Source organism: Natrix helvetica (genome assembly GCF_964273705.1).
Source record: "Natrix helvetica genome assembly, chromosome: 2".
In the NCBI taxonomy this organism is placed as follows: Eukaryota; Metazoa; Chordata; class Lepidosauria; order Squamata; family Natricidae; genus Natrix; species Natrix helvetica.
Genome location: NC_138552.1, coordinates 233505603 through 233523909, shown reverse-complemented (window position 1 = coordinate 233523909; position 18307 = coordinate 233505603). Strand labels below are relative to the sequence as shown.

Below are 18307 nucleotides of genomic sequence, written 5' to 3'. Positions count from 1 at the left end.
TAGAAGCGGAAGAGAGGGGAAGAGAGGGTATTTATGTGTGTATTTTGTATCCTAGAATGTAAACTGAGAGCAAGACCCAGTCCTTACCAGCACTGATGGGTAATGAAACAACCAAGCTCAGAGAGCACTAAGGATTTCTCATTTCAACCCTGAGCTACAAATATTCTCCTTTTTTTGATATTATATACTGTCTTTATTATTTGCATAAACAATTCAAAGCGACAAATATATCTGTGTCATATATGTGGGTATATGCATAATTTCTGACATATATCAGAGGTGGTGATCCTCTGAGAGCTGTATGCAACAAAATTTCATTTTTAATATATAGCAGATTAGTGTACATTCAAAGTGTCAATGAAGTTATTCTATTTTATTTTCTCTTCTCCTCTCTTTTCTCTTCATTCGATTCCATTCACCTTCCTCCTCTTTTCCTCACAACCACAACCACGTGAGGTGAACTGGGCTGAAAGGGACTGGCCCAAAGTCACAGTTAATTGCCTCACTTCAGTTCCCCGGGTACTCTCCCTCATTTATTCCCAACCTACGCTAGACTTACCCGCAAGCGGCCCAGAAACGAGTAAAATGCATGCTGTTGACTCGGTTCAGGAGACGTTTAACTTCACGCTATCAATATCAGCTCGCAGGAATCCTGGATCCAAACGGGACAGTCCCACAGAAGGACTGGTGTTTAATTTGCACTATACTGGCGGTGGCAAGATAGCTTGGCTAACGCTATCCTCCCTCGCCTTTCCGAAAACAAACATTCGGGGTTTAAGAACGTTCAAAAACTTAATCCCGGTTATCGGTCCCCATATATAAATGGGTGTGTGTGGGGGATAAAACATGCTCTTCCAAAACTAAGAACAATGCCCTCGCCCATTTCCCTTCCCCCTTTTCTTCTTCTTCTTTGGGTTCAGATAAGCTTTGCCAGGAAAAGTTGGCCGAGGGCCAGGGAAGCCTGCAGCTGTTCGCCGCCCCCTTATCTTGGAGGTCCTGGAAAGAAAACGGGGCAGCGGTTGCTCGAATCAGTTAAGCAACCGCTAACCCAACTCGAAAATTGCGCAACCGAATTCCTGCGAAGGCCTGAGCGGAATACAAATCCCGGCATGCCGAGCGGATGCCTCGATCCCTATTGGTCGCGGGTTCCCCCTCCCTCTCGGCACACGTGACTCCAGTCGGCTACTTCTGCTCTGGCCCCAGTTGGAGAGGTTGTGGGGAACGAGACTTCGCTTAAGGCAAGAGGAATGGCATCCTTGTCAGCTCTCAGGATATCTCAGCGCGGGCGCCGGGGTTTGCTCCTGCGAGGGGCCTTCTGTGTTCACCTGAACAGGAGCTGTCGGTCTGGGACACCGGTGAGACAGCAGCAGCAACAACACGCGCTGGAATTGCCCTCTGAACAGGTGAGGCAAGAGGAGGGACTTTGCCTTGCAAAGGATGGATGAGCGGCCAGCGCTGCCCTCCTTACACCCTTGCAGTCTGATGAAAGTCTAAGTGAGTCGCTCATCGCGCCTCTTGGGCCCTAAAGCGGGCAAATCACCTAAACCTGGGACAGAGTCCTTTGCAACGGTGGCATATTCCGAAGGTGCATCAAGTCAGGAGGAGTTTGATCAGATTCCCGCAACGTACCTGGGCTCAAAGGGGTTTGTTTCTCCCCAGGTTATATGAATGAGAGCTGTATCTGTCTTCCAAACCTGAGGCGCCAGCATTAGCAGCAGAGAGATAAGAGAAGTTTTAAACTCTTTACAGCTCAGGTATAGGGTGAACCGGTGTAACTCATTACTTTCAAGTTACTACATAACTTTCAAGAAAGGAAAATTAAGCAAGCAGTGGCATAATGTTACATGAATGTGTTACATTATTAAGCTTGCAGGCGGCCTGACTCTCAACCACTATGGACACACACAACAATCAAGCACATTACAATATCAATAAAATGCAGCAAATAAATCAATGGAAAGCTTGATGAAGCAAGAGATTTAATTCTCCCTTGCTGAAGGCCTGTTTGAAGAGCCAGGTTTTGACTGCTATTCTAAACAGGGCAAAAGAAATGAGCTATCCAGTAAGAGTCTTGAGGGGAATCTTACAGATAAGGTGTGCTTCTGGGGTACTGAAAGTTGATATTATTTAATCAAAGGAACTCTGAGTACACCAGGGGTGTTAAAGCCGGATGTGTCACATGCTGTCCCTGCATGTTTAGTGAAGGGGGGGGGGAAGTCCCAATATGTCATGTGACGATGCGAGTTTCACACCCCTGGAGTACACCAACATTTCAGGATTGAATGACCTGATCCGATGTTATGGGAGATAGGTGGTCTCTAAAGGCACGAGACCCTATACCAGACCTCCCAGAATATATCATACCTTTTACCTAAGAAACATTACTTTAATGGGGGGGGGGGGGTTCTGAGTACTTTCTGATGGGAAAAAAACTACTTCACATGCCTAGGAGTACTTTCCTCTTAGTCTATACAACACAAGTATTGGCACTTGGAATGAATTCGGAATTAAAATCCCTGTAAATTAACACTTCAGGTAGCACTGCAGGTAATGGAAGAATTTTAAAATTATCAAAAGCAGGTGCTTACATGATATCCTTACTCAGCACTTAATCCAAAAGTTCTGCTTGGAACAATTCCTGAGGTTAGGGCTGTCACTCTGTATACATTAACATTCAGATAACACTGAAACAAAAAGTTACCCTTTGCAAATACAATTTATATCAATTCTCATAATTGTCAACAAATTGAAGTTATATAAGAACTGAAACCAAATACTTTTCAAGTTGAAAAAGGCTACTAGGAATAGCATATTTAACTATTTGAATTTATGTTAAAAATCATTTTTCAGGTTAACTAACTTTTTTTTCTTGATCTTCTTTGACAGTAATTACAGATAAGGTTTTGGATTGATGTGATTAATGTGCTAGAATGAACTGGACTATTTGTGCTTTTTAAAGTTGGCATTAAGTGATGTATTATCTTATATTTTGGCCTGAAGACAAAATGGTATCTCTGAAGTAATTTTACAAGGATGCTGTTGCATAATTCTAATCCTCCCAAAATCTTTCACTGAATCATTCAGGGTGGAACTGTGTATACATTTCCTTTCAACAAATTGGAAGTTTGGATTTCAGCTCCTATGTCCAAATAAAATAAAACCAACTTTGTAAGGTAAAATAAAGACGTAATAGTTTTAAATTCTTTAGCTACATATTTCAATATGCGAGGCCTTCTTGCTGGAGTATATATATATATGTGTTACATTCAAGCCTAGGAGTATAGCAATTGTAACCTTAGTTCCACATGTGGACTATTTTATTTTTGCTTCAGTTCCACCCAATACTATAATGTAGTTTCCCCATTGCACTTTTGAGGCAGCCTTAGAGGGCTGGGGCCCTAGAACTAGCGCCAGGTTTCAGTTTAAACGCTCACTGTTTCATTCAGACAAATTAACAATCCAAACAGGAGATTCTGTTGAGGAGATGGAAGGCCTGCTTTCCATATACCGTAACTGGACATTATCACTTCATTTCTTATAAAAGAAAACGGATCTATAAGTAGTCTTATGAATGAGCAGGGGTAGGAATAGATCATCTCCAAGGTTACTTCCAACTCTGTTACTATTACAGTTAGTCCTCATTTAGTGGCCATAATCGAGGTTGATAACTCAGTTCAGCAAAGCAGTCAATAAATGAAAGGTGACAGTGCTTATGATCTTCAGCTTTCCTTTGCTTTACAAACTTGCAAAGGTTGTAAATGCGAGGAATGTATGTAAAGTTATTTTTTCAGATGTGGAAAGACCTGGCCCACAGACTCACCAAGAGTCAGACACAAGTGAATGAATATCATCATCATCATAATTATGTAACTGCAGATAGTTACATTTTTTAAAAAAATAGGACCAGTGGTTCTTTGTTACTAGACAGACCCATCTTTTCAAAGTTTAGCTACTAACATACTTTCATGTGCTACTAAAAGTTAAAGATGTGGAGAGATATTTAGAGGAAATTCAAGTTAAGTATTTAGCATGGCTGAAGTTAAAAATTTACAATCTGATGCAGAGTAACTTTCTTACACTTATGTGAAAAATGTGGAAAATCAGATGAGTTGAATTTGAATTTCTGGTAGAGGAATATTAATTTCATAGGTATAATTGAGGTTTGATGAAATGATTCTCATGAAATGCTGTGATGGGAGGCTAGAACTTATTTAGAAAAGAATTCATGCATTCTATGTGAAAATCAAAATAGAGTTAATTATAGTCTCTCAGAACATGCTTAGCCATAAGGTGGATTTGCTGATTTCTGAGTTAGGTGGTTGTGAGAATGAGGGCTATATTTGGGTTCCAAAAATGCAGAAAAGCATTAGATGGCAGCAAAGATGTAAGGGAAACTTTAAACACTTTGTTAGCTCCCCCAGTGACTTGAATTAAGTAGGAGTTATGTTAAATGCAGTTCCTAGTAGAGCAGACCTGCGTGTAACAAAAATTGCATTCATGTGTGAAAAGATATCAGGTCATTTGCTCATCCTTTGTGAAATCAATACTATGTCAGTAAGGCACTATACAATATAATATAATGAAGCCTGACAGGTTTGTTCCTTGAAACATCCTTTTCTTTGAAAAATAGACTGCACCTATAACTGGGACTATTCTCAAAATTTCACAAACATAATTGTCTATTTGGAGGTAAGTTGGAAATGTTAAACCATTTTGGGGGGAAATTGTGGTCTCTAGATGTATTAGTATACAAACTCTAAAACTGCCGCAAGCATGGTCTATGGATTAAAGGCGCAAGTGCAGAACAGAGAGTGAGAAATACTTTAATTTCCTGCCTATGTCTGAGGACTCTGACTGACCACTATTGGTTTTGCAGTGATTTGGGGGCCTTAAGCAACCCACAGAATTTTTCCAAAGTTGCTAATGAATTTTGCTTTTTAATACAACAGAAAGAACAATTGTTAAATGAGGATAATCAAATTAACAGTTCTTGAACTAAAGTTAAATTTAGGGTTTTTTCCTGGTTCTGCCCTACTCGGCTTTTAAGAGTATAGAATCTGAATGCCATTCAAACATCAAATATGGCTACTTGCCTGACATTGATTTCTGAGACTAGAAGATTTTCAGGAGGTAGATAACTGTAATACTCATCTACATAATAATGAAGTTGTTGTAAATCTTCTTGAATTATAAATCAAGAGAATTAACTTTAAAATTGTATTCGGGAGGAAAAAATTCTGCACTTAAATCTTGATGGAAATTCTTCCTAAGGTTTGGGTTGAGATGGGGAGGGGATGGCAGAGGTGTGATTCTCATATGAAATCTCATATTGATTGGAGTGGTCTGTATCAGGGTAGAATATTATTCTAAAGATCCCAGCTTCTCCTGAACAAAGAATTCCAGTGGTGGCTGATTCCATTTGGTATGTTGTTGTTAGTTGTGAAGTCGTGTCCGACCCATCGTGACCCCATGGACAACTTCCTCCAGGCCTTCCTGTCCTCTACCATCCTTTGGAGTCCATTTAAGCACATGCCTACTGTTTCGGTGATTCCATCCAGCCACCTCATTCTCTGTCATCCCCTTCTTCTTTTGTCCTCAATTTTCCCCAGCATTAGGCTCTTCCCCAGTGAGTTCTGTTTGGTATAGTTAAATAGTTTAACCTACTCTCTCCCCCCATACATGAGCCAGTTTGGTCTAGTGTTTCAAGGCACCAGGCTTGAATCTGGGAGATTGTAAATTCTAATCTCTCCTTAGCCATGAAAGCCAGCTGAGTGATCTTGGGCAAATCACACACTCTCAACCCAACTTACCTCACAGGGTGGTTGTTGTGGGAAAAATAGGAAGATGTGTTGGATATGTTTGCCACCTTGAATTGTTTATAAAACTAATACAGACAAGATAGAGATAATAAATACACACATTCCTATTCATATCACCTGTTAGAATCCATCATGAATTAATAGTTGTATATTGTAGGTATGTTTAATTCTTTTGCCTTAGAGCGAAACAATTACTTTCTCCCCCCTCCCCGCCAACACACATATGCATTTAGTGCTGGTGAGAAGATGAAGTTACTCAGTGGTGTAGAACAGATAATAGTCCAGTAGATTACATAAAGGTTATCTCACACTTTTTACATTTGTTTTTGAAAAATGCTGCAGTAATAGTTGCCAATAGACCAAATATCTGACTTTCTCTTCTGTGTTTGTAAAATACGGTTTTAGTGGGGTAAGAACAAAATGCTTCTGACATGAGCATTTCAGTATGAACGTTTTAATGTTAGCATTTATCTTCTGTGTCTTCTATTTCTGATGTACCGTATTTTGTTTGACCCTTGATACATGATAAACAACATTCTTTTGTAAATAATGTTAGAATTGATTTCTCAACAATTGTTGCATGTTTGCATAACATCATACTACTGATCTTTCTCTGTTGCACATAGTCAGATGACATGATGTAACTTGGCAGGACAGTGAAATGGAGCTTTAAGAAAACCTAATGAACTAAAACCCAGGAAGCTTCCCAGGAAGCACAAAATATTTTTGCATATAGTAAATGGGGAAGGGTACTTATTGAAACAGAATATCTGTTAAATTGCAAATGGGATTTTATTTTAATCCAAAAGCTTAATTTGCACAGGAGAAAACTCTATTGATAACAGTGAAACTCATTGTGTAGAGAAGTAGCAAAAATTGTCCAGACTGATTTGTCAAATAACAGAATAGCAGAGTTGGAAGGAACCTTGGATGTTTTCTAGTCTAACACCCACCCACCCCCGCTCAAGCAGGAAACCCTATAACATTTTAGACAAATGGTTATCCAATCTTTTCTTTAAAAACTTCAGTGTTGAAGCACCCACAACTTTTGAAAGCAAATATTATACTGATTAATTGTCATGAAAATTTCCTTTAGTTCTAGATTGCTTCGCTCCTTAATTAGTTTCCCTCCATTGCTTCTTATCCTGCCTTCAGGTACTTTGGAGAATAGATTCACCACCTCTTCTTTGCGGTAGCCCCTTAGCTATCGGAACACTGCTACCATGTCACTAATCTAGACATATTCAATGTATGCAACCATTCTTTGTATATTTTAACCTTCAGGCCAGGGAATTACAAAGTATTAATAGTTCACATGGTCTTGATAATAATCTTGATAATAAATAAGGGAACAAAGTCCATTACTGTGTTCTCCATTAACATTATCACTAAGTGTAAAAAAGATATGAAATATCCCATAACTCCAGCAGACAAGGTTCTTCCTGAAAAAGAAAATCCCTGAGAACAGAGAGTGATCTACTCTGATTACACTTGGTAAGGCATTCCAAAGAATTGGAGCAATTGGCAACAAGATCCTCTCCTGCGTTTTTATCAGGTACCATATTTTTCGCCCTATAAGACGCTCTGGAATATAAGACAGACCCAATTTTAAAGGAGGAAAATCTAGAAAAAAAAGATTTTTGGGCTCAATTGCCACTCAATTTTGGGCTCAATTGTGGTCATAAGTTTTCTTTGTTTGTTTGTTTCTTTCATCTCTCTCTCCCACTTTCTTTTTATTTTTTTTATTTTTTCTGCCTTTCTCTTTCTCTGTTTCTCTGTGTGTCTGTCTGTCTGTCTGTCTGTCTCTGTGTGTGTGTGTAGCTCTTTGTCTCTCTCTCCCTCCCCCCCTCTCTGTCTCTCTCTGTCATTCTTTCTGTGTGTCTGACTGTCTGTCTCTGTATCTCTGTCTCTCTCTCTCCTCCATCTGTCACTCTGTATGTGTGTGTCTGTCTCTCACTCTCCCTCCCTCCCTCTCTGTGTGTGTGTGTGTTTCTCTCTCCTCCCTTCCTCTCTGTCTGTCACTCTGTGTGTACATGTGTGTGTGTGTCTGTCTGTCTGTCTGTCACTCACTCAATCACTCACTCTGTGTGTGTGTGTCTCTGTGTGTGTGTGTGTGTGTCTGTCTGTCTGTCCCTCTCTCCGTCCCAACTGGAGAACAACCTTTTCTGTCCCCTTACCAGCCCATCTGGGAAGATGAGGAACGCGAGGGAGATCCCCCCCCCCGCGGATGGGCTCCGAACCAGCGGAGCTTCGTCCATCTTTAAGCAGGCGATCTTTAAGCAGGCGATATTCGGCTGCTGCACAAGCTGCGCTGCCTTCTTCTCTCTGATAGCTGCCTGCTTAAAAAGAAGGACGAGGCTCCGCTGGTTCGGAGCTCATCCGCGGGGGGGGAGGGATCCCCCTCACGTTCCTCATCTTCCCGGATGGGCTGGTAAGGGGACAGAAAAGGTTGTTCTCCAGTTGGGACGGAGAGAGGAACAGACAGACAGAGACACAGAGAGAGACACACACACACACACACACACACACACACACACACACAGAGTGAGTGATTAAGTGAGTGACAGACAGACACACACGTACACACAGAGTGACAGACAGAGAGGAAGGGAGGAGAGAGAAACACAGAGAGAGAGGGGGGGAGGGAGGGAGAGTGAGAGACAGACAGACACACAAGCAAGGCAGCCCCCCCCCTCCCGCAGAAGAAGGAACAGGAGAGGAGTTCGTGCCAAACGCCTCTGCAGACTATCTTGGAAACCTGCGAGGTTGCTTTCGGAGGGGAAAGACGGGCAGCTGTGCAAAGGCTTGTTTTAAAGCTGCAGGCTCCAAGGCTGCAGGTGCCCAGGGAGGGCGGCAGGGGCAAATGCTGCTGCCTGCCCCCTCCCAAAGCAACATTACAGGTTTTCAAGATAGTTCGGACAGGTGTTTTTTAAAAAGAAAACCCTGAAAAGCCGCAAGATCTGGAGAGAGATCCGGCCAGCCCGAGAAGACATTTCTGAGAAGAGATCTCGCCATTTTTTGCATTGGGGCATGCTGCAAGGGGGGGGGGAGTGAAGACCTTTTTCAGCTGGCGCAAAGGACTTCCCCGGACTTGCTTTAGTGAGTACGGGCCCGCACCTCCACCACCACCAATCCGGAAAAGGTCTTTGCTCCCTCTCTCTTGCAGCAAGCCCCGATGCAAAAAAACGCCAAGGACTTGCGAGTGAGTGACAGGGGCGGGGCTTCCGGGTTCATTGACCAACCAGCAGAAACCCACCACTGCCCAGGTGGCTACATTCGGCCTATAAGATGCACCCAGATTTTCACCCTCTTTTTTGGAGTAAAAAAGTGCGTCTTATAGGGCGAAAAATACGGTATATCTCCTAAATTTTAGTACCCAGATAATAAAGTTATATTGAATATATTCATGACCACCGTCACTCTGTCAATTCTTATGTTGGTACTGATTCATGACCAGTATCTGTATTATCATATAAGATTGCCATGCTTTTAAAATGTAAAGAAGCATGCAAATATTGGGTACTCCGGGCCGAGTTCCTTGCCTTCACTTAATTATATTCCTTCCTTCCTCCCATTCCTACATTTGAGAGAATCAACACATTTGTCATGAAATTTCAAAAGTGAAAAATTTATTTATTTATAACACAGGCAATTGCAGTCCCAAGAAGAACACGGTTCTTATCCGAAGCTGCTCCTTTTTCTGATTTCCTTACTGATAGTTTTGGACGCCAGCATAACTATTTGAGAATCTCCATAACTGAGAAATGCAACCTCAGATGTAAGTATTTCTACTCTGAATATAAGTTATTGGCACTTTTTGGAATTGCCTCCTGTACATATGTTTTGGTTATGTAATGCAGAAAAATATATGAATAACAAGAACAAGACCTTAAAGAGTCATTTTTATGATATAAATATCACGGAACTGCAGTCCAATTTACCAGATGCATTTAATGAAGTGAATTGCTAATTCATAAAAGTTACTGCAGTGTTTCCTACCTGGGAGCCCTACAAAAGTGCTAAATCTAAGGTGCCAGAATTCTCAGCAAGACCATGCTTTCTGTAGAATTCTTGTAGAGCTGAAGTCTTCACATCTCAAGACTATACAAGACCTCAAGCATATAAAGTGTCCGCCTGTAGTATATTGTGATATGTAGGTATTTTTTCATTCATTTACACTCTGTGGTTTTTCTTTTTAACAGATCATGGGAGGGAAAGTACATTAAAAAGAATGAGGAAGTAAAATATTATAACTTCTTTGGAAATAGTTTGCTTCTTATTAAGTAATTTGAAAACAGGCATTTCTTAAAACTCTTGACTGCATGTTTCAGGTCAGTATTGTATGCCAGAGGAAGGAGTTCAGCTAACACCCAAATCCGAATTGTTGAGCACCCAGGAAATCATCACTCTTGCTGGCCTCTTTGTGAAGGAAGGTGTGGACAAGATCCGTTTGACCGGAGGAGAACCTCTTATCCGGCCTGATGTGGTGGACATCATAGGTACACTTGTTATGGATACTATGGATATCAAGAGCCATGATGGCACAGTGGTTAGAATGCAGTACTGCAGCTAATTCTGCTGACTGCAGACTGCGAGCAGTTTGGCAGTTCAATTCCCATCGGCTCAAGGTTGACTCAGCCTTCCATTTTTCCAAGTTGAGTAAAATAAGGACCCAGACTGTTGGGGAGGGGTGGCAATATCCTGACTCTGTAAACTGTTTAGAGAGGGCTTTAAAGCACTGTGAAGTGGTATATAACTATTGCTACATGTCACAATCCTGGCCTCTGATCACGATTGATTGATTGACTTTATGTCTCACTATGGGAGACTGTTACAGGTAATACTTTAAGAATTGAGAAAGCAGATCTTAAGTTTGCTCTGCTGTACAAAAATACTTGATATCTAATATCAATGTGCATCTTGTGATCTCTAGAATACCATATATACTTGTGGATAAGCCAATAATTGAATGAACCTAAAAATCAGGTTCCGATTATCCGTAGATGGTCTTATCTATCCATCTTAGACTTATATACTGCTCCATAATTCTTTTTGCACTCTATAAACAGTTGAGTCAGAATGTTGGACCCTCATTTTACTGACCTGGGAAGGATGGAAGGCTGATTCAACCTTGTGCTAGTGCTGTGGGCACTGTTAGTCTCTAACCACTGTGCCATCACAGCTATTATATACCATAAAGAGTTCCAACATATACTGGCAGATAGAAAGACCCTCTTTTTTAAAACCAAAATACCATTAAAAATGCAAGTCATGTGATGAACTACAGTGAAAAACTACTTCCTTGGAAAGGAGGAAGCACATTCCAAAGACAAAAGATAACACAGCGAGGAGCTATCGTGTTTCCCCAAAAATATGACCTGTCCTGAAACTAAGGCCTTGCCACATTTTTCTGGTGGGCAAAAATGCAAGCACTCCCCCGGAAATAAGCCCCCTGGACAACCCCCCACCTCTGGCCAGGCACTCGCCACTCACCAACCTAGCAATATCCCAAAGGTGCCAAGCCACGGGAACTGGGGAGGGGGGCAAAGGTGATCACGGTGCTTGGCGCCTTCGGGATACCCTAGGTTGGTGAGCGGCGCTGTGCCCAACTGAAGGGGGGGGTGCCGGGTGGCTGCTCTCTTGCGAGCAGGTTCCCAAAGAGTTGGGCACAGCCTCAGGGGTGAACGGCTGGGTTGCTCTGTCGCAGCAGCGCAGCACAGCACAGCAGCCATGAAGTGACCACGCTCACAAGCAGCCACCCGGCAAACCCCCTTTTCAGCCAGGCACAGCACCATTCACTGACCTAGAGGTATTGCCAAGCCACATGAGCGCCTGTTCGCCACTGCCCAGCTCTTGTAGCTTGGCGCCTTCGAAATGCCAGTGAAAGGTGCTCTGCATGGCTGGAGAGGGGGGGTTATGCGAGCGGCTTTTCCCCTCCCGCTCATGCGCCTCCTAGCCTCACGATGCCCCGGCCCAGCTCTCCCCGCAGAGCCAGAGACCTCCGCAGCCGCCACCATCCCAGCATGTCTTTTTTGGCAGCTTCCAAACCGAGTTTTCCTGCAGTGGCGTATGCTCTATGGTTGTACGCTCTGGGAGTATGCTCTGCCGGCAGCCAACAATAAGGCCCAAGCCATATTTTGTATGTAAAAAGAAAATAAAACCCTGTCTTATTTTCGGGGAAACACAGTATATAGAAAGAAGAAGAGATTTAAGATAGCCATTCCCTGGAATTCCCTATGGTATTTCTGTAACTTTCTACTTCAGTAGAGAAGTATAGCTGTAAACAGGCAAGATTCTGTCTATATCCATGATGGCAAACCTGACATGCGTGCCAGAGGTGGCATGTAGAGCCCTCTGTGTGGGCACGCATGCTGTCGCCAGCTGCTCTTCTGGTTTCTGGTGCATGCATGCATGCTGGTCAGCTGATCGTTGCGTGTGCTGGAGCCCCTGAAACTCGAAGTCCAGCTGGCTTGTGCACATGTGGGCCACCTTGTTTTCTGGTTTCTTGTGCTCTGGCACATGTGAAGACCAGCTGGCTGGCGTGCATGTGTGCGCAGGAAACCCAAAGACCAGCTGGCCGGTGTGCTCTGACTTTCTAGGGCTTCGCACACACGCATTCCAGTTTGGGCACTCGATGCCGAAAAGGTTCACCATCACTGGCTTATATGGTGTAAACAAATATTCAACTGTAGCTGGATTGTTCTATGTTGGTCTTGGTCTGGGCCTGATAGGTCCAGGTGCCACTTTTTTCACGGTATTTTGTTAAAAAAGAGCCGGCTTATTCACAGATGGGTTTATATGTGAATATATACAGTATATTGATACCTTCATCTTGATTAAGGGTGATGGGGCAAACTAAGGAGTTTCTTAACTAAAAATTTGCAGATCGCCAGATTTAGAGAAATGGATACAGATTTCCATAAACACATATAGGAAGCCCCAAATATGATGTTCCAAATCCTATGCTATTATACTTAATTACAGTGTGCAAGTGGCATGTTATTGTTTTTTCTCTTTTGTCACCACTGTATTTTCTCAGCTCAGCTACGCAAATTAGAAGGGTTGAAAACCATCTCTGTCACAACTAATGGGATCAATTTAGCCAGATTGTTACCCCGGCTTAAAGAGGCTGGCCTGGATGCCATTAATATCAGCTTGGACACCTTGGTACCAGCTAAATTCGAATTCATTGTCCGTCGAAAAGGTATTTTGAAATCTTCTACAATAACATGTTTAATAGTTTTTATTACTGTGCCCTGTGTGGTATTTACCATGTAACAGGGAGTAAAGAGCTCAGAACTAATCAGAGAACATGTATTGTCAATAGATACCTGATCATTTGACCTCAAATTTCAAGTTTATTTTTTAAATTACTGCTCAGCATGTTGAGTTTGAATATATGTTGCTTAAAAATGGTGTTACTCTTTACTGTATGGCAGTGGTTCTCAACCTTGCCAATGCCGCGACCCTTTAATACAGTTCCTCATGTTGTGGTGACCCCCAACCATAAAATTGGTGCCTTGGTTCCTAAGACCATCAAAAATATGTATTTTTCGATGGTCTTAGGTGACCCCTGTGAAAGGGTCGTTCGACCCCCAAGGGGGTCCCAACCCACAGGTTGAGAACCACTGCTGTATGGCATCATCTGTAATTTAATATATTGGCATGTACATATTTTTAATAAGCTATGCCATACATTTGATTTGATTCTGAAACGGGATTTCAAGAAAAAGTATACAAGAACATGACCACAGAACCTATCTGCAACTCTTTAAAACAGCTACATCTTTTGCCATTTTCAGCTACTTGTGGAATATACACATTTATTTCTCAGCAGCACTGTATAGAACGCTACTTCTTAAATGCCATGATTTCATGCAGCCTAAAAAAATTAATGAATTTGCACAATATCCTCCATGAAAAATTCCTCTGAGGATTATATTGGACAAAAATATAAGACTGCCACTTACTTTTAATATGTACATTACAATCTATATAAAACAGCAGTAGAACCTTAAATATTTTAAAATAAAGCAATTTCATTGGATATACATTCAAAATGTAAAACATTTTAATGCGAAGAAAGAGTTTACTTTTACATAATTCCTGAAATCAGAATTTTATCTTCAAGACAAGAACTCTTGTACTTATTTTTGCTCATTATTTGTTCCTTACAGCAGTAATTGCAGAAAAAATATAACTTACATGAAGAGAATGTTCCATTGTTTTCATAACCTTCTTGGTTAAGCTCACAGTAACATATTTTGCACACTAATCCAAATTTCAGAACGTTATTATCAGGATTTCCCTTTTTAAAAGAAGCATCAGAAGAAATATCAGCAAATGTAGTCCTAGCTGTTGGTTTAGCACTCATTAAAATAATTAGTATAAATACTGAACTGCATTAACATATATGCTTCTATAAATACCACAAGGAACACAGATGTATCACTACAGTGCTATGCTGATAGAGAAAATATTTCTGAGAGAAATTTAACCCAATTATTCTGTTATATGGTCAAAAAAGTATAAAGTGTTTAACTTTTGTTTAACTACTCTCCATTATAATAGAGAGCCAGTTTGGTGTAATGGTTAAGGCATCAAGCTAAAAATCAGGAGACCATGAATTCTAGTTCCATTTTAGGCCTGAAGCCAGCTGGGTGAGCTTGGGCCAGTCATTCACTCTCAGCCATTGGTGGGTTTTCATTATTTTTACTACCAGTTCGCTCATACGTGCACGTGTGACACTTCTGCGCATATGCAGAAGCGTCCAGGGGGGGGGGGGCGGAACCTCCCGCCACTGCCACTACCGATTTGCCCAAACGGGTCAAACCGGGAGCAACCCACCTCTACTCTCAGCCCTAGGAAGCAGGCAATGTCAAAGAATTCTGAAATTTTGCCATGAAAATCTTTCCAGACAATTGTCAGGAGTCGACATTGATTCAGAGGGACATACACTGCAATGGAACTCATCACAATTCAGATGAATTATTAAAAAACAGATGAATACATAATAATAATAATAATAATAATAATAATAATAATAATAATAATAATAATAATAATAATAATAATAATCGTCAAGGGTCAGATGGTCAAGATCTTGTGGGATTTTCACATACAAACGGATAAAATACTGGCGCATAATACACCAGACATCACACTGGTTGAGAAAAATAAGGTTACAATCATAGACATCGCAATACCAGGTGATAGCAGGGTCGCCGAGAAGGAATATGAAAAAATCGCAAAATACCAGGACTTAAAAATTGAAATTCAACGATTATGGCACAAACCAGCAGTGGTAATTCCAGTGGTAATCGGCACACTGGGTGCTATTCCAAAAGCACTGGAATTACATTTAAAACAGTTAAAAATTGACAAAATCACCATCAGTCAAATGCAAAAGGCTGCACTGCTTGGATCCGCACACATATTACGAAAATACGTTACGACGTCCTAGGCCCCTGGGTGGGGCCCGACTAGTAATCAATGCCAAATCCGGCGAAACAACTGGCCGCTGTGATACAATTCTGTTGATGCAATAATAATAATAATAATAATAATAATAATAATAATAATAATAATAATAATAATAATAATAATAATAATAATAATAATGATAGGATTTTAGAGGCCTCTGACTTAATGCATAATAAAGTCAAGGAATTAACCTCAGCCAAGTACATTCGACAAATTCGCAAGATATTAAAGTCCAATCTGAGTGGAGGAAACATCATAAAAGCCGTAAACACCTGGACTATACCTGTAATTCGATACTCTGCAGGAATAATTGACTGGACCCAGATGAAGCTGGATAATTTGGACAGAAAAACAAGGAAGCTTATGACAATGAATCATGCTTTGCACCCTAAAAGTGATGTTGACCAATTGTATCTACCAAGAGCAGAGGGTGGTCGAGGACTCCTACAAGTAAAGCAGACTGTGGAAGAAAGACACAGCTTGAATGATTACATCCAGAAAAGTGAAGAACCAATGATTAAGGAAGTAAATAAAGAAGGCCTTTTGAAGACAAATGTTAAAAGCTGAATATAAGAAAGAAGTAATTGAGAAGCAGGCAGAAAATTGGAAAAGCAAAGCTTTGCATGGCCAATACTCAAAAAGTATTGAAGGCAAAACTGACCAAAAACTAACTTGGAACTGGTTAAGATCAGGAGTACTGAAAAAAGAAACAGAAGGCTTTATTTTGGCAGCTCAAGAACAAGCCTTAGCCACAAACTGTGTGAAGGCAAAAATTCAACATGTTACCACCAACAGCAAATGTTGCCTCTGTAATGAGAAAGATGAGACAGTTGACCACTTGATCAGCGGGTGCAGCAAAATTTCACAAACTGACTAACTACAACGCCATGACCGCGTTGCTAAGATTATACACTGGAAATTGTGCCAAAAGTTTGCATTTGAGTACAGCAAAAACCACTGGGACCATCAGGTTGAGAAGGTTTTAGAGAATGAGAAGTCAAGATCTTGTGGGACTTCAGAATCCAGACTGTCAGGCACTTGGCCTACAACACACCTGACATAACAATAATTGAAAAGAAAAAAGTATGACATAGCAATACCTGGTGATGCACAAATTGAAGATAAACAGCAGGAAAAAATCACAAAATACCAGGACTTGCAAATTGAGGTTGAACAACTGTGGAAAAAGAACTCATGTGTTGTCCCAATTGTAATTGGAGCCCTTGGAGCAATACCTAAAGGGCTACCTCGCTATTTGAAAATTCTAAATTTACCTGACTTGAACATTCTGACTCTACAAAAAAAACACCCTACTTGGAACAACTTATATCCTCCGACGTTACCTTAACAGTTCCTAGGTCCTTGGTTAGGACTCGAGCTATTAGGCTACCAACCAGCCCCAAAGGCTGTGAATCTTACTAAAGATTAACCACATTATTATTATTGTTGTTGTTGTTGTTGTTGTTATTGTTAATAATAATAATAGCCTGTTGTAAAAATATCCCAATAAAAAACAAAGGGAAACCACAAACAATAAATCTTCCTTTAAGATCAGAGGTTTTTTATTTCATGAGCAATTTGAAACATGAATGGCCAACATAGCAATGCAATTGCCCAACAAATCTTACATTATTAAACCATTGCAATGGGTTCCAATGACAGATAACAAGTCCTACAAGGACTGCTATTTGGCAAGGGATGCCATTCTCATCTCAAGCCACATGACTTATATCTTCTTTTTTACTGACCTACGCATTCCATAGTTTCAGTTCTTTCTTACTGACATACAGTCTCCACATACATCTGTGTACATCTCAAAACCTCTATCCATCGGTTCCTTTCAGTGTTCTATTTCTTGCAGTTTCAACATTCTGATTCCAAATATATCTCAAAACTACATACTTGGCAAAATCACATTTTACAGCAACAGTTCAGCAAGATTACAAATAGTTCTGATAGACTTGGAAATCTTTCTATCTAAAACTTTGGTCCATGTAGCTTTTTTAGGGCCTATTATCCTTCTGAGACCTACCGTATTTTTCAGAGTATAAGACACACCTTTTTTCTTCAAAAAAGAGGCTGAAAATCTGGGTGTGTCTTATACATCAAATACAGCCTTTTTTGCCTCCTGAAGCCCCGCCCCCTTCACCAAAATGGTCATGCATAGCCTTATGGAGGCTTTCAGAGAGCTCCTGAGGGCTGGGGAGGGCAGAAATGAGCAAATAACGGGCCATTTTTGCCCCTCCCAGCCCCCAGCAGGCTATGCAAGCAATTTTTTTGACAAAAAACGGGCCCGTTTTCACACAAAACGGGCCGTTTTGGGGAGGTTTGCAGAGTGCAAAAACTTTTTTTTTTCCTTTTGGAAAGCTCTTTAACTGATTGATGAGAATTACATTGATCAAGTGCTTTGCCAGCAGAAACAAAGTCTTAGGTGCTGCAGATTGTCAGCGATTTCCTTCTCCAGCACATGGATAAATACACCTGGAAACATCTACCTACCTATCTACTCGCTCTCCCTCCCTACCTACTATATTTCTCTCTCTATCCCTCTATCTACCTACTTACCTACCTACTCTCTCTCTCTCCCTACCTATCTACTGTATTTATCTATCTATCTATCTCTTTCTATTTCTCTCTCTCTATCCCTCTACCTACCAACCAACCTGCCTACGCTCTCACTCTCTCTCCCTACCTGCCGACTTACTGTATTTCTCTCTCTCTCTCTCTCTTTCTCTCTCTCCCTTTATCTACCTACTTAACTACCTAATTACTCTCTCTCTCTCCCTCCCTAGCTACCTACTGTATTTCTATCTCCCTCCCTCCCTCCCTCTACCTACCTACTTTTTTTAAAAAAAATGCCTCTTCAAAACCTTGGTGCGTCTTTTACTCCGGTGCGTCTTATACTCCGAAAATACGGTATAATCAAACCCCAGTTTTCCTCTTCTCACAAGCCTTTATTCTCATTGTGCATTATGTATACTACAAAATTGGTTTAGCCTCTACAG

At 41.0% G+C, this 18307-nt stretch overlaps 1 protein-coding gene across 4 annotated transcripts in view; it reads left to right on the top strand.

The window, feature by feature from the left end:
- Positions 1-1168: 1168 nt before the first annotated feature.
- The window catches only part of MOCS1 (molybdenum cofactor synthesis 1), a 45465-nt gene continuing 28326 nt past the window's right edge, over positions 1169-18307 (top strand). For 3 of the 4 annotated variants that reach the window (XM_081940838.1, XM_081940837.1, XM_081940836.1), the window contains exons 1-4: positions 1169-1403; positions 9468-9597; positions 10151-10318; positions 12859-13023. In XM_081940838.1, the coding sequence (XP_081796964.1) occupies positions 1248-1403; positions 9468-9597; positions 10151-10318; positions 12859-13023 (619 nt within the window). In that variant the 5' untranslated portion in view covers positions 1169-1247. The remainder of the gene's footprint in view (positions 1404-9467; positions 9598-10150; positions 10319-12858; positions 13024-18307) is intronic. The other variant, XM_081940839.1, reaches the window with a different exon arrangement.